Source organism: Balearica regulorum, chromosome 1 (genome assembly GCF_011004875.1).
Source record: "Balearica regulorum gibbericeps isolate bBalReg1 chromosome 1, bBalReg1.pri, whole genome shotgun sequence".
Classification (NCBI taxonomy): domain Eukaryota; kingdom Metazoa; phylum Chordata; class Aves; order Gruiformes; family Gruidae; genus Balearica; species Balearica regulorum.
In genome coordinates this window covers 16128400-16143325 of record NC_046184.1, presented here as the reverse complement: position 1 = coordinate 16143325, position 14926 = coordinate 16128400, and the positions used below count along the sequence as shown (strand labels likewise).

Genomic DNA, 14926 nt, shown 5'->3' with positions numbered 1-14926 from the left:
TATGGCTGAAATGTGCAGCAAACTGAGCAGAAAATGTTTTCTGCTATTAACAGTAGCTGCATCTACTGTGTGCTCAGTACCTTCTGTTCCTTCCATTCAGAGGTGACCACAGAAAACTGTAAGGATGTGTGTTCTAGACCACAAGACTGTTAGAAATGCAGCAGGACTACTACGGTTCATTACACAGGGAAGCACAACAAAGACAGGACATGCATGGTGGTCTTAATTCGAACACAGAGATCAGTTGAGCAATCTCTGTAAGAATATAGGCTGAGGCTGGGTATCAGTAAATGGCTTTACAGAGTACAGGAAAAAGATCATAACCAGCTCAAATTTGCCTTTATTATTTATTTTATTAATACAGGACCAACAATTAGCTCTTCTTGAAAAGCAGGTCACCATAATTTTAGTATCAATCACTTATTTTTTCCCAAGACTATTCCTTGCAAACAGACTAACTTTCATTTTTATGGAATTTTGGTTAAATTCTGAGGCAGACATTAGCCATGGAACATAAAAACACCTGTCAGACTTAGAGAACAAGCAGAGCTCCCAGTTCTACCAGAAATAATTACTGTACTATTATAGCCATGCACATATGCTAACCCAATCAAACTGCTAAGTCAGCTATTGCTTACTATGTTTCTTTTATTCTTATTTTGTACTTCAGTTTGAATTTTTATAGTAGCCTGGTTTTAGCCTAGGCTGTTTGTTTTGGTTGGGGTTTTTTTTTTGTGGGTTTTTTTTTTTTTGTTCTTGCGTATCAACAGTATTGCAACATTTATAATCCAGTATTGCAAAAGCCTGTTTAAAGAGCAAACAAAATAAAATTACTCTTATAAAATGATGTATATACCACACACACACCACTCCTATCATTTCCTTAAGATTCAGATGGTTTTGCATGTGGTGATGAAACTGAAATCTTTTATTTCCCAAGTGGCAGCAAAATCGAGTCTAATGATGGATGACCTGAGCTTTGTCACCTGAAGTGCAACAAAGAAAATGCTAATAGCTTTGCCATCCAGTCCCTGAAAAACAAAATTCTACTATTTTGATGAAGTTTAAGGAGTGCTGCCCATTGTAACTTTAATCTATACTAAAGATTTTGGTAAATTCCCTTGCATAATAAATACCTAACAAGCAGAATTCTGCTGGTAAAATTTCAGAACGTCGTGCTCATACAGTGATCCAGAACCACCTACCTGAAGTCGTTCATATTCTTTCATCAGATTATCGTATTCTCTTTTAAGGCCTTCTGACTGCTTTTTAAATGCAGTCACTTCATTATTTGCCTTGTGGAAAGCTGTAAAATATCAGAATTACTGTTTTAATTATTACTTGTATTCCAGCAGTTCCTCAGAGCCCTAGTTATGTATTAGGGCTCCATAGGGAAACATTCCTTCCTCTAAAAAAGCTTAAATTTAAAACAGAGCATCACAGATGGACACAGGAAGAGATGTGCAGGACAGGGAGGGAAAAGAGCATGATTTGTGTTCAGGAAGAGCAGCACAAGGAATAGGAAGAGACTCTAAGAAAGGTAAGGGCAAGACCAATAAACTGTTGACAGAGGTGACAAGTTAGTGGTGACTACAGTGTTCTGTCACATTGCAGAAGATAGAAAACTAAAACCCTACAACCCCCAAACCAAAACTGTCAGGCCTCTTAAAACAAAGTGGGAACTCAAACACTGGGCAAGATTTTAGCAAAGCAACTGAGGCTGTCTATAAAATGGGAGGGGAAAAGAAAGAGATGATACATTAATAGGAGCACAGACCACCACCCTTTTTCACTCTGTTATATATTTTACCATTTACGAGTTAATTCATAGAAGCATCACTTTATGGATGGGAAGGCAGAAATGGTGGTGGTAGGACAGACAATCGTGGACAGGTTTTTAACATGAGAAAAAGTAATTATTACTCTACTCAATCTCAACAGCAATAAACTGAGAGCATGTCTATGCTGCAGTACAAACCAGCCCAGGACTCCATAGGCTCTAATTTACAACACAGGGTAAATCAGCATAAAGTTTCATAAAGCCGTTACTCCTAAGCTGTTATGTAAACATTCATAAGGCAAGGTCATTTAGACATTTTTACATTCCTCTGCTATAGGTATCTCAGGTATCTTTATATTTCTCTGCTATAGCAGCACAGGCATACCCTAAAACTTGATTTATTCATGCTAAAACAGAGAAACGTTCATGACCTCTAAGGCTGCCTCACATAGCCATACTTAAACAAATATTGATAATACAAATAATAAAAAAGAAACATTTACAGTTTTCCTTGTTCTAAAAATATGGATCCACCCTTTGACTGTGAGCACCCTGAGACAGACTGTTCTTTCTCAGAGACCTCCAAGACACTTAAGAATTGCAGCACCTCTGTAAGAGCCTGTTCTCAAAAGATGAGGAGCGAGACGTAGTTTTGTTAAGCCCCTAGCTACAAGCACTCTGGTCTGGTCATGTATCTCTTTGGGCACTAGTTCCCAAAACATCAGGACACAAGAGATTTGACCACTTTCGTGCATGCAAAAAGGAAGATTCCTTCCCCCAGCATTTCTGCTATTTTTAATTAATTTGAATGTATAGATTCAAAATCATTCTCACTTTAAAATTCTGCAAGTGGTTTTCCAGTAATAGGACTTTTACCCAGCCTGAAATTCTGGTCTACTGAAGTTAATTACACTTACATCTACTGATTCCGACATGCTCAAGAATTCATCCCATGTCTTTATATCCTTTCTTTCATTTCCATACTCTTGCACAGATATCCTTCATCCTTTAGTGCATTCTTGACAGCATCAATACAAAAAACATTTTCTAAAGGTTTTGGTATTTGGAATAACCATGATTTCCACACATCTGACAAGTCAAACCCCAGTGCCTTTACTCTCTCTCTTTGATCTTGCTGCTGTTTAAAATAATCAACAGTAAAATTTGGAAATCACTCTAAACTTGTGAAAATTTGATAAGCTTCTAAATGTTAAGTTCTAGACAAAACACATATGCACATGCCATTTCACCTCTTCAAGAATCTGCTAATTAGAAAGCTAAGTTTTGCCTTTGTTTAAACATTCTTGTACATAGTTATAGTAAAAATTAACAATATCTCATTTCTGAAGAAGTCGTAACTCCATGTTATTGACCCAATATTATGTAGCTGCTCGCAAGCAGCAGCACAGTACTTTAGTTGCAACTAAGTACTACTGTATCTTTAAAACATGAATAAAATATCTAAAAGTATCTGCGAACCAAGAAAGCAAACAAGCCACTGCATTGTTTCAATGTTTTGACCAAAACAGATGTATGACAGGAATACCTCACCTAACCCTAGAAGAAGAAAAAGCAAAGAACAGATTGTCCTTTCCACCTGTGTTGGCTATGGACTAAAAAACACCAAAAACCCCAAACCCAGACTCATTCCTGTTGGGGCCACACAATAAAATGAGCATCACATCTTTGATAATGTGAATTGCCCAGCACGCCAATGTCTCTGGCAACAGAGACAGTCCATACATCACCGCTCAACTGTTTTGCCATTGCATGAACACTGCAGCGCAGCCAAGTCGACTGTACAGGTATATTGTCTGTCATATGGATCATATCATATGAGCACTGATCCAGCAGAAAACAGAAGATCCTTTGTGTGTTCAGTACAGTCAGTTGTATTTCTGGCTTCCATCTGGTCTGTTACTTTGCCTCACAGGAGGCAGAACAGCTGGACTGGCAGCAAGCAAAACCCAACAGCTGATTGTTCCTATCAATGAACAGGATGAGTAGGCAGGAGGGGAGAATGCTGCTTCTACATTAATGCAACTAATGAGAGGAATAGTCAGTGAGTCCCAAAACTGGGATCCAGCCTCAGTACTGTGAGAGGTGGGCTATCCTTTTTCATTCCTTTTCCTTCCCTTCAAAGGAAAATCAACAACACATTCTTAGGGCAGTATGTAAACAAAGGAATTTATGGAAAACTTTATCCCTTTATACTTAGTGTGTGACTGGAGGTCCATAAACTAATGTAACACATACAGTCTGGGAGAAGTAGAGAACTTGTCCTTCTATTACCACATTCTCTGTATCCTGTTCCAGGATAGATAGTTTACTTTGGATTCCTCTAAAGTTAAAGCAAGATGAGGAATAAAATTGCTCTAAAGAGGTTACCACAGCCCAGTAGCTGTAGCATTTCTATTTTCATTTCAGCAAGGATGGAGAACCAAACAGTAAAACAAAACTAAAACAGCAACAAAACAACCAATGATTATTTGGGCATTTCCCTGCACAACTACTAGTCCTGGTCTGACTAAATCACTTGACTTAGAGTGCTTGCTGCTAAGGAAACGATCTGGAACTTAAATTAGCATTGCTCACAATACAAGTCTAAAACCCAAATGATTTGGACTGGTCTAAGACTAAGAAAGATCCCTCTCTCAAGAGTCTTCAAGCTGAGAAAGACCTATTCACATTTAAGAATTTAGGCACTGACAGGACAAAAGATTTGCTAACAAATACACTGTAAAGCTGGGAACACAACTCCAGTCAAGTTATTCCATACTAATTCAGTATTCTCTTCATAAGATGTAATGGTCAGATAAAGTTTAAAAAGAGAAGGCAGAGCCAAAAAATTACACACAAATTTGTTCCAAGTACCTTTTGCAACCTCAAATAATATTTTGTTACAAAAGGGATGCTACAGCCTCTTCAGATGGCATAAACAGCCCTGTAGAACAAAACCATGCTTGCTGTATGCAGCACCATCCCTTTGCATTAAACATGAGTATCAACTCTTGTTGCACGTGACATTGTGCAAGGGCTCCCACCAAGGTTATGATCTCACAGTGAAAAAGTAAGGTTAGGCAAGATGGACTTTGTTTCCAAATCTCTGTCTGCCATTGGCTAAATAACATGAGACTGTGACCGATTCTTTTAACTTGTATCTCCTATTCCCAACTTACGAAAGCAAGCTGATAGCTTGGAGTTTTGGGGTGGGTTGTTTTTTTTGTTTGTTTGTTTTTAAAAACTGAAGTGCTTCAGTGGAGCTCAACATCAATATAGTTTCCCTACATGGCAACACAAAGGCCGAGCTGAACTCTCCCTGGAAGTAACAGTTCTATGAAATGTATTCCCAATGCCTGCATTGTTTACATCTAACACCTAATAAAGTTAGCATTTGAGAGCTGTACATCTGTACATGCATACTTCCTAGAACAGTCAATAATTAAAAGCTATTTCAAAACCAGCCCTCCACATAAATTGTTGCTCTCTTACTGTCTCCTACAACACTATGCAATCATGAAAAAAACCAATCTTGTGACACATTCTGTACACAAAACAAATCTCATTAAAAGATGCATGGAAGTTTCATTAGAATTTCCTCCTGCCCCACTGTATGCCCATGACAACAATACATAAATAGAGAGTATTTTCAGAAAAAGTTGAGCTAAAGTTCAAAAGCACCTAAATTACTTTGGTGAGCCAGTATGCACTTCATGAAGTGAAGTCCTAATGGCAGAGACAAAGAAACAGTCTTTGGGTTTTGTCTCAATATGGTACACAGACTTGGTTCAAAGATGCAGTAAGGTCACAGCTCAGTAACTGCACACAGGTGCTCGGGACCATAATGCCCATTATGCTCTATCTGATGCAGGCAGAAGCTTTAAGAGCATGTCATTTGCCATGAAATACTATTAAAAGAGTGAGGGATCAACAAGCTGGACAGGAGTCCTCCACCAGAGCGTTCTGTTGCAAGACCTGATCAATACTAGCTCTTCCATATAAACTTCTGTTGTGTAAATGAAGGTGTAGCCTTTACCAAACACTAGGACAGTGTCACCAAAAAAATGACCTGAGATAGAAGGTGAAATAGTACAGCACTGCAGAAGTCTCCCTCCCGCCCAAAGGGTCCCATAACAACAAACGGACATTTCACACACCAGCATTTCCACGGTGTGGGAATCTGAGTGAGTTAATGCACCAAAAGTCCCGTTCCTGCCCCCAACCCAAGGACCACTGTAAGCACAGCTGCTTTATGAATTTTCTCTCAGATTCTGCCCTCATGTCCAGTTGCAGATAGTTTGTTTTTTGTAGCTCTTTAGATAATTTTCAAGTCTCAAAATGAAACAATATCATAGCATCTCTTCTTTCCCAAGAAAATTTCTATAGGTCCAAGACCAGCAGCCATACTGAGAACCTTTAATTATCTGAATCAACATTTTTGTTAGAAATATGTCTAATTTATAGCAGAAGAAATACTCTCACATTTGCACTAGGTGCTTCTAGCACTATGTATACTTATTTCTAGGTATCAGTGAGACATTTTTCATAATATACAAGCATATCAATAAAATACCATCTTGGAATGTTTCTAAACAGTCGTGTTATTACATGTCTAGGTATGCTAAAAATGGATTTAGGCTCTGAAAGTGCTAGCCCCACTGCTGGGTGCCTATAAAACCCCCAGTATGTGGGTCTGCAATAAAGTAGTGAAGAACTAGCTCCCTTTCCTTCACTTCCACAATAAAGCAAAAAAGGGCATCAAGAGGGATAGGAAAGTCAAGTCTGAAAAGAAAACAAGTTTGGTTGAAATCTTTGTCACTCATTTCCAACCTTTCCTCAGATTTTAGTAATTTCATTACTCAGTCCCTTTGTCTTATATTTTCATTCTTCCTCTCCATCTGCTCAGAGCACAGCAGATGGCAAAACGTTGTCTTAACTTAGGATTTCACTTATGGTTAAGTGGACCAAAAAACCAAAAAAAGGTAGACTGCATTTCCTGTCAAAGGTAGAAAGCTGAAGAAGTAGAGATGAGTCTCCTGAAAGTCTGCAATAATACTGTCTACACTATAATTTCAGTCAGAATTTAAGAAAGAAGAGACATACAGTATTTTCTCTGCCAGAGGCTGTAAATACTGGTTCAAAATCTTACAGAAAATTTGGACGTCCCCTGAAGTCACAGCACTAACCTGATACTAAATTGCATTATTTAAACATGAAGCAGACTTACATTTAGGACTCCTCCTGGGTGCCACTCTATTGAGGTAACCCACCTTTCAACATGTGGCCTACTATACAGTAATATATCACCCTGTCACCATGCATAAGCAGCTTAACAAACGTACCTGACCAGAGCAATGGATATTTGAAACTGCTCCGTCAAAAAGATTATACTTATTTTTTCATCCAAGCAGCAAAACCCCCCAAAATTCCAATCAAACAAGAATACAAATTTATGATTCTTACTGCTACTATAGCTGAAAAACAAACAGACCCCTCCCCCCCAAAAAACCAAGCCAGTAATGTTTTCCTTTTTATACTAGTTTTGCCTTGCTTCATTACTAGGTGACACCTCTCCACACTCTTTGTTCCCCACTCCCCCCCCAAAAAAACCCCCAACCCAAGATTTCATGAATTGGACTTTGTGGACACAAAGGAAAAGTTACTTTAGTCACATAAGATCAGTGGCATGAAACAAATTGTTAAAAAGAGGTAAACCACGCTTTTCAAGCTCAACTTTGATACTGTGTAATGCATTGCTCACATTTAGTGAGCATGAAATTCAACATTCACCTGCTCAGTTGCAGAAGTTGCAAAAGAAAACAGTAAATTCAGTCCACATTAAATCACTAACACTCCACAGAAAGCCATGTCTACAGATGTGGCTATTATTAAGTACTTTAAGCTTTCTGGCTATCAGTTTGCTCAAAATAATGTAAAAGAAAACTTACAAAAAAATAGGATAGATATACCTTAACACCATCTAGCTAGCAATGGTAATTAATGTAACCATGGGGTTTTCTGTTTTGGCAATGAGGGGGATGGCATCAGGGGAAGGGTTGTAAATATTTTCCTATTCATTCCTCAAAAAGACCGTCTCCCCCACTTTCCCCCTAACAAAAGACTCAAGCATGCCTTAATTTATACATCTTTTGGACGGACAACAGCCCACAGGGAGAATGCAGCTGAAGCAGCATGTGGTAAATCTATTTATTCCTTAGTTTTCTCTAGCATTCCTCACTGAAAAGCTTACATTATATTAGTGTTACATACCACCAGTTAGTTTACATAAAACACATGCATTTAAGTTTTTCATTGATCCTGTCACTTCAAAGGCAGTTCCCCCCCTTTCTTTAAGAAAACAGCAGGAGAGGGAAAACCCACAATCAAACTGTGAACTAATGAGATCCTCTATTTAAAGATTCTTGTTGCTTCAAGCCCAGCTGAAAACAGCTGTTCTACATTTCTTGTTTGTCTTCCCAGTGGACAATGAAAAATGATTAATTTGTTGTTATTTTTACAGCTTTGTAGCAGTGTCATGCAGTATGAAAGCCAGGCTGTGTTTTGATGACAACAAGCTATCTGGTACCACAAAAATCTGTATTTTGTTTCAGTCCGAACATCTGATTAATGCTTACAAGGTCACAGGCAGTGTTATCTTACAAACAGTAATTTCAGATGAGTAGGTGTTCATAAGCATCACACACCTTGACAGATCCCAGTAAGACAGAACCAAGCAGGTAAAAACTGCTTCTATCTCAATTAGGGTTGCCAAGAAAGGAGTTTTGACAACCTAAACCTTAAACATGGAAGCTGCTAACAGAAGTATTATGTTACAAATTGCAAGCCATGTTTCCTTGTAGACAACTAGAAGATTAAAAAAAAAAAAAGCTAATACCTCTGCTGTAGGAGATATGTAAATTTGGAACACTAGTCAAGGACTTTTCTGCTATCTGACCAAACTCCTACTTTATAGAAAAAACCTCAACCACATACTTCCCCATTTTATACAGGGAGAGTGGCTGATATGTACGACATGAAAGATCAATCTGATGCCTATAAGTAATCTGCAATTGATTACATATCCTTGCCATGTCATTGAGACTAATCAACACCACTTAAATAATCATTTTGTTAATAATTACGAATTGACTAAGGTTTTCAAATTACACCATGTGCATTTTCATAATGAAAACGTGGATAACAATGGCATGTTTTTCCAGTTCCTAGTCAAATGCAAAGAAACCCCAAGCCAAGTGTTCCATAAACCGGTGTAGTTAATGCTATACCTAGAATAAGTTTTTGGCATCCAGTGTTGAAATAATCTTTTTCTTAATTGCAAAAAAGTCCTAACCAATACTTACCATTTGATGTCTTCTGTAGCTCTGCTTTCAAACGTTCAACTTCCTTCTTCAACTTTTCATCAGTTGCTTCTGCTGACTCTTTCCTTTTACTGCTTCCTTTTGCACTCAAGGCCTATTAAAAACCACAGTTGCCACATTAATTTTGTCTTCATTAGTCTGACATTAATGCCAAACAACCAGAGAATGTCAGCCTTGATCTTGCAAAGTGACAGATTTTATCAAGTGCCAACATGACACAGGCACTCAAGTCATTGTAGGGGGGAAAAAAAAATAGAAAAAAAAATGCTCAATGTTTTAACTTGACAGAAATGGCATATTTGTAATAGTGTGGCATTATCTCCTGTGTAAGAGTACTTTGTATCTCTGCATCAAGCCCACAACCTCTGTTTAGGTTATAAATGGCTTTTCCAGAAGACACACGCTGGGACTGCAAGTGACAGAACACTGCCATGTTTATGTGCAACTTGTTCTAATAATTAATTCTGATTTAAATCTTGTAATACATCACAAATCTCTCCTTGTAGGTTTGCAGCTACTTCTTCAATCTTCAGAATACCTCAATACCCAAATTAGATTTCCACTGAAATTCAAGGAAAAAAAACTAGGAAAGGATTCAGGCAGAGCCCTGTAAGTATTAGACACAAGAGCAGAATACTCCTGTACTCTGAAAATGTTGGCACTACTATACTTATGCACGCTCTTACCATTAGGGCAATTCCTGTTGATGACTTAAAGCATCATACGTTAAGGATTAGACCTCATAATTAGACCCTTTGCTCAAATAGCCTCTATTACCCAACCAAGCATTGTCTTTGTTACAAAAATGGCAAAAGTAGTAGTAAACACTTAATGGGAAAAAGAAAAGTAGAACAACTGAGATGAACAGCCGTTAGGTGAACTGATGATATCAGAGCTTACTGGGCATCAGTGGGAACAGATGGGGAAGATTACTTTAGGAAGAAGGAAAATAACTGTTTATAAAGACTGGTAAACGATCCCAGAGAAGAGCTGAAGAAGTTTTTTCAGAAGCCATTTAACAAAAGAGCAAAGATTACATTTGACTGCTGGTGACAATCTGTCATGAAATTGGCCAGAGATTGTCTCCTTTACTTTGTGCTCCCCTGTTTCTATTAATACATAAATAGTTATTTCTGTAAACTTTTATCTTAAGTTCTGTGCTCCATGGAACCTCTGAACAGGAGACAGTACTGACCTAGCACACTAAACTAAACTTACAGTATTTATACTTACAGCCAGTGCCCTATAGACTATTGCTCTTGCATCTCTCTGATGGTGGAATGAAGCATGCTTGTAAACGAACACAAATGCAGAGGCCAAGCCAGAGAAGAACCTAAGTCGTAGTATCTCTATAAAGTTAAAACAAACCAATTCTGAACACTTTGCATCTCCAGCGCAATAGAGATCCAGCCACAGCATGCTGGCTGTACCTGTGGCTACCACTGTTTTTGCAAACCATGCAAACACACAAGTAGAAACAGACAGGAATAGTTTCCAGTTCCTGGCTATCACTTACAAGCATCTAAGAGAATGTGTTGCTAAGAGAATGCGAAAGCAGAACAAAAAGAGGACTTTGGCTAAATCCCAACACAACAGAGGGAAAAAAAAAGTACCAGTTGCAGTAAAGAGACAAATTCCACGGCTGAGGGAGTCTGAATCATTTTGACAAAATACCAAATCCCAAAATTTTGGAATCATTTCATATTTGGGAAATACCTAATACACTCTAGTGATCCTTGCATTACAACACCTCTCAAACAACTGTATTTTTTTTTAAGCCCTTCTACTACTTTTTGTCCACAGTCTGTTCTGTCTGAAGATTTATTACAAAAAAATTACAGTGCTGGTAACCATAGACACTGCTCCAGACAACCTGGAAGGAAACCTGTACATACCTGCTGTGAATTTTGTTTTGACAATGTGCCAGACTGAAGAATGCTGTAGAAGTCTTTATACGCTGGATATCTGCACTCTAGCTTATAGTTCAATCGCTTCCAACAGAAGTCAAACTAACCAATTACAAGACAAGATTTCATACATTTATCTTTTTTACCTTTGCTGACTTCCTTTCCTACATACAACTGTATATTGAACCACAAGAAACAAATGACAGCTTAATTTTCTCCATTCTTCTCATAAAAATAACAAATCTTTGGTCCACTGATGGTTCTTTTAAGTAAGAAATTTTTGGTAATAACCCTCATTAATACTATGGCAGTGCCTTACTGAGAAAGGAAGGTATTAGGAAATTGGCTGACCCACCATAAAAATAGATGCAAGAATACAAAATACAATACAAAAGACCAATTTTACAAGTTAGAAAAGACATTTCAGGACTGGAGCAAATCTATTTAGAAGAAACAGTCAGCACAAGAATAGCTATATTGTAGGCTTTTCCATACAGGACTGCTATAGTCTGACCTAAACAGCCAACTGTTTAGGATAAAAGATTAGTGTCTCCCTCTACTTTGCTATGATTGAATTCAAAGAGATATTTTAACAATATATTATTACTTTGATGAAATTTGTACTGGAAAGACAGAACTTAATTTATTTGGATTACTTTAATTTCCTTTGTTAATAAAATACTACTGAAATTTGTATTCAGTATTCCAAATTACACATTGTAAAAACATTGTTCTTCCTTTTCCAGCAGAAGAAAAAAAAAAAAAGAGTGAACATTATTTGGAAGCAAACCATCCCCAGAGTATTTTGTATTAACTACTTGCTGTATAAGAAAATAACTAAAAAAGTTCAAAGATACCTCCTGCAGCCTTTCATTCTCGGCCATGTATTTTTTGGCTGCTTCAGTAGCATCGTTTACTTGCGTTTCCAGAGCTGCATGAGATGCCATCCCTTTTGCCAACTGAGTAAGAAGGGTAACAGTACGTCTCAACACACTGGTGAAGAAACACAGCGAACAGTACAGTAATTCACAGCACAAATTAAAAAAACCCAAAACAACAAACCAAACAAAAAAACCCCAAAACAACCCCTTTTCTCTCTCTGTGCATTATATATGAAAACAAAACCACAAGAGGACTGTTTAAGCACCTGAAGGGAAACATCCAGGCTCATCAATGACAAGTAACAGTAAAATAAGAGACTGAAAAGACTTTCATCCATTAAAACTCTGATTTTTACCTGATGCAGAACCTCCCTCCTCCCAAAAAACACACAGCCATTAAGGGGTCTAAGACCTGCTTGCTTAAAGGCTGAAATACTCTTACCTGACCTAGTGTTTTAAACAGGATGGATCTCTGAATACAAGACCCAAGCAACATGTTATGGTAATGACTACAATGCAAAAAAACCCCACCAAAAACCAACACAACTTTATAAAAGGCCTTACAAGAATAAAATTAGCAATTCTGAGTGAGCATACTAATCCTCAAAGTACTCTGTCAATACCATATAAATCAGAACATGCATGAACATCAGCACTCATACGGCACCTCAAATTTAAGCTTTGCAAATACCTTCCTTGATTTGATCTAGTGATTGCCTCTTTGCATCCATAATTTCATTATTCATCTTGGAGTCTTTCAAAGCAGCATGTTGCTGAATCAAGGAAAGGCCAAAGCAACACTGAATAAAATTAATTCCTGTAATATAACTATGCAGCTGGTCTTCAAAAGAAATTTGAAAATCCAAGTAATTGGCTTTTTCATAACTGAAAGCGCATTAATAGACCTTTTGGCTTTCAACGTAAGCCCTACTCCCTGCTTTTTCATTGAAAGCTCATTTTCTTACTTTTTTTTGTTTTAATAAAAAAAGTTAAGGTCTCCATGTCACCACTTTTCCAACAGTTAGCATGTTTTACTATTGCTTATTAATTCATAGATGCAGCAGTCAGGCATTAGTAAAACATCATTACTAAAAGAGAATCACAGAATCCTAGTGTAGGACACAATCCAGCTATTCCTCTCTCGGAGCAGAGATCACAAACATTTGCGTGTATTTACTTAACCTTTCCGAAGGAAGACAAAGAACATGGTGCATTCCTATCACTACTGTACATGGTTACAGGCACCTTTGTTTTTTTCCAAAGTTTTCCTGCTCAAGTTTCATACAAATTTTTCCTTGACATTTCTCTATGTACAATGCTCCTTGATGATCAGCTAAAACGGCCGTACATCACTCCAAGAGGAAAGAGTTTGTCAGAAGTCTCTGATTCTAAGTGTTTCCTTGTTCTGTGTTCCTCTTGTGTATCTAGGCAATATCAACCAGCTCACTGAAGGAATTCAGAAGAGGGCCAGCATTCTTTGCCCAGTGTCAACATAAAAACATACAAATAGGAAATTGTCTGACCATTCATTCACATTATTTGTGTCCAGTCAGTTTATGTGCTCCTTGCCCAACTAAGACCTGCAGGTTATTGTGGCTATTATGAAGATTCACAGGTAGTCTTGACTTCTACTGCTGTGCAGTACAGAACTGTCCTTTCCGTCAACCTGTTCTATTAGTGGTATTTAAACATCCTGGAAGGGATACCACACTTAAGATCATAATATCGCAGTAGGCCAGCTGCCACAAAGTGCTTGATCTGAAATAGTATCTGAAACTCTCCTTGGAAGCTGGAATATTATCCTACAGTTCCTAACTTCAAGTTTTAGATGAAGTGGTTCAAGTCAGACTCAAGTTTTGCTTCTTAACACAGCAGGATGCAAGAATACCTTCTTGCAACATACTAAGAGTATTTTAACAGTACCTTAGTTTTTGGGGGTATTTTGTTTCATTTTTCTGTGTCCAAAACAAGCAAAACATAGGGCATAAGTTTAAGGAAGGAAATGAGTGTCCCCTGAAGAAACTTCTGCAAAATATATGTTTTCTCAAACACTCAAAATGTTTCTTTCCATGTGTTGCTCACATATCCTCCCAATCTTCAAACATTCGTAAGATATTATTTTCCCTGATCTTACTTGCCTCGTAGTCAATCTCTTCACACTTAATTCTTTAATCTCTTGAAATTGGCTTTCTGATCTTTTTTCTAGTTGCACTACTTGGCGCGATAGTTCCTGTAAGAAACATGCTATGTAGAAATTATAAAAATGTTATACTTACAGCCAAAAAAATAAGGAAAAACCTGAGAGATAGAGGTTTCTTTGTGATCGGAAGAGCTTCATCTGAATATGATCAAAGGCATTGGTATTGATATTTGCAACCTTCTCATTCACATGAATGGCCGAGTACTTCCTAACTTCTCTAACAGCATCTGCAAATGAAAACAGTTTGTTCTTATTCACATCTGTGGGTATGCCTGTGTGATAAACCAGAGTACTAGAAATATGTATTTGGACTTTCTGCTCAGCAAACAGGTATTGGACAAATGGTGACACCAGTTACATTATCCATACATTTTAAAGATAGGTCTTAATAAATCACTGAGGTCATATTTCCAGAGATATGCCAAACCATTGCCCAAAACATGCTTGAACAGTCATTTCCAACACTTGCACCCAGTCACCGGAATCAGGCCAAAGCAACACATTCTACAAGTGTTACCAGAGACCCCACAGACAGCGTCAAAATGTCACTGCTGACAATCAAATTAAAATTCAGCCAGCTGACAAACAGTGAGAAAACAGAAAGAGAAGAGAAAAAGAAGAGATGCCTTCTGAAGTATTTGCTTGACATGGAATTTGTTAGATAAGCATGTATTTTAGTAATGACAGAGGCATCTACTTTATGCTTGAATTAGAGAGGGAAAAAATATTTCTATAACATCCATCAAAATAGGAATACTCTAGTAATAAAATGTGAACAC

General features: G+C 37.6%; 1 protein-coding gene across 3 annotated transcripts in view; it reads right to left on the bottom strand.

The window, feature by feature from the left end:
- The window catches only part of DUS4L (dihydrouridine synthase 4 like), a 117643-nt gene that overhangs the window by 1225 nt on the left and 101492 nt on the right, over positions 1–14926 (bottom strand). For all 3 annotated transcript variants that reach the window (XM_075741971.1, XM_075741978.1, XM_075741960.1), the window contains 4 exons: positions 14224–14374; positions 11924–12059; positions 9142–9253; positions 1206–1306 (listed from right to left, as the gene is read on the bottom strand). In XM_075741971.1, coding sequence (XP_075598086.1) covers positions 1206–1306; positions 9142–9253; positions 11924–12059; positions 14224–14374 — 500 coding nt within the window. The remainder of the gene's footprint in view (positions 1–1205; positions 1307–9141; positions 9254–11923; positions 12060–14223; positions 14375–14926) is intronic.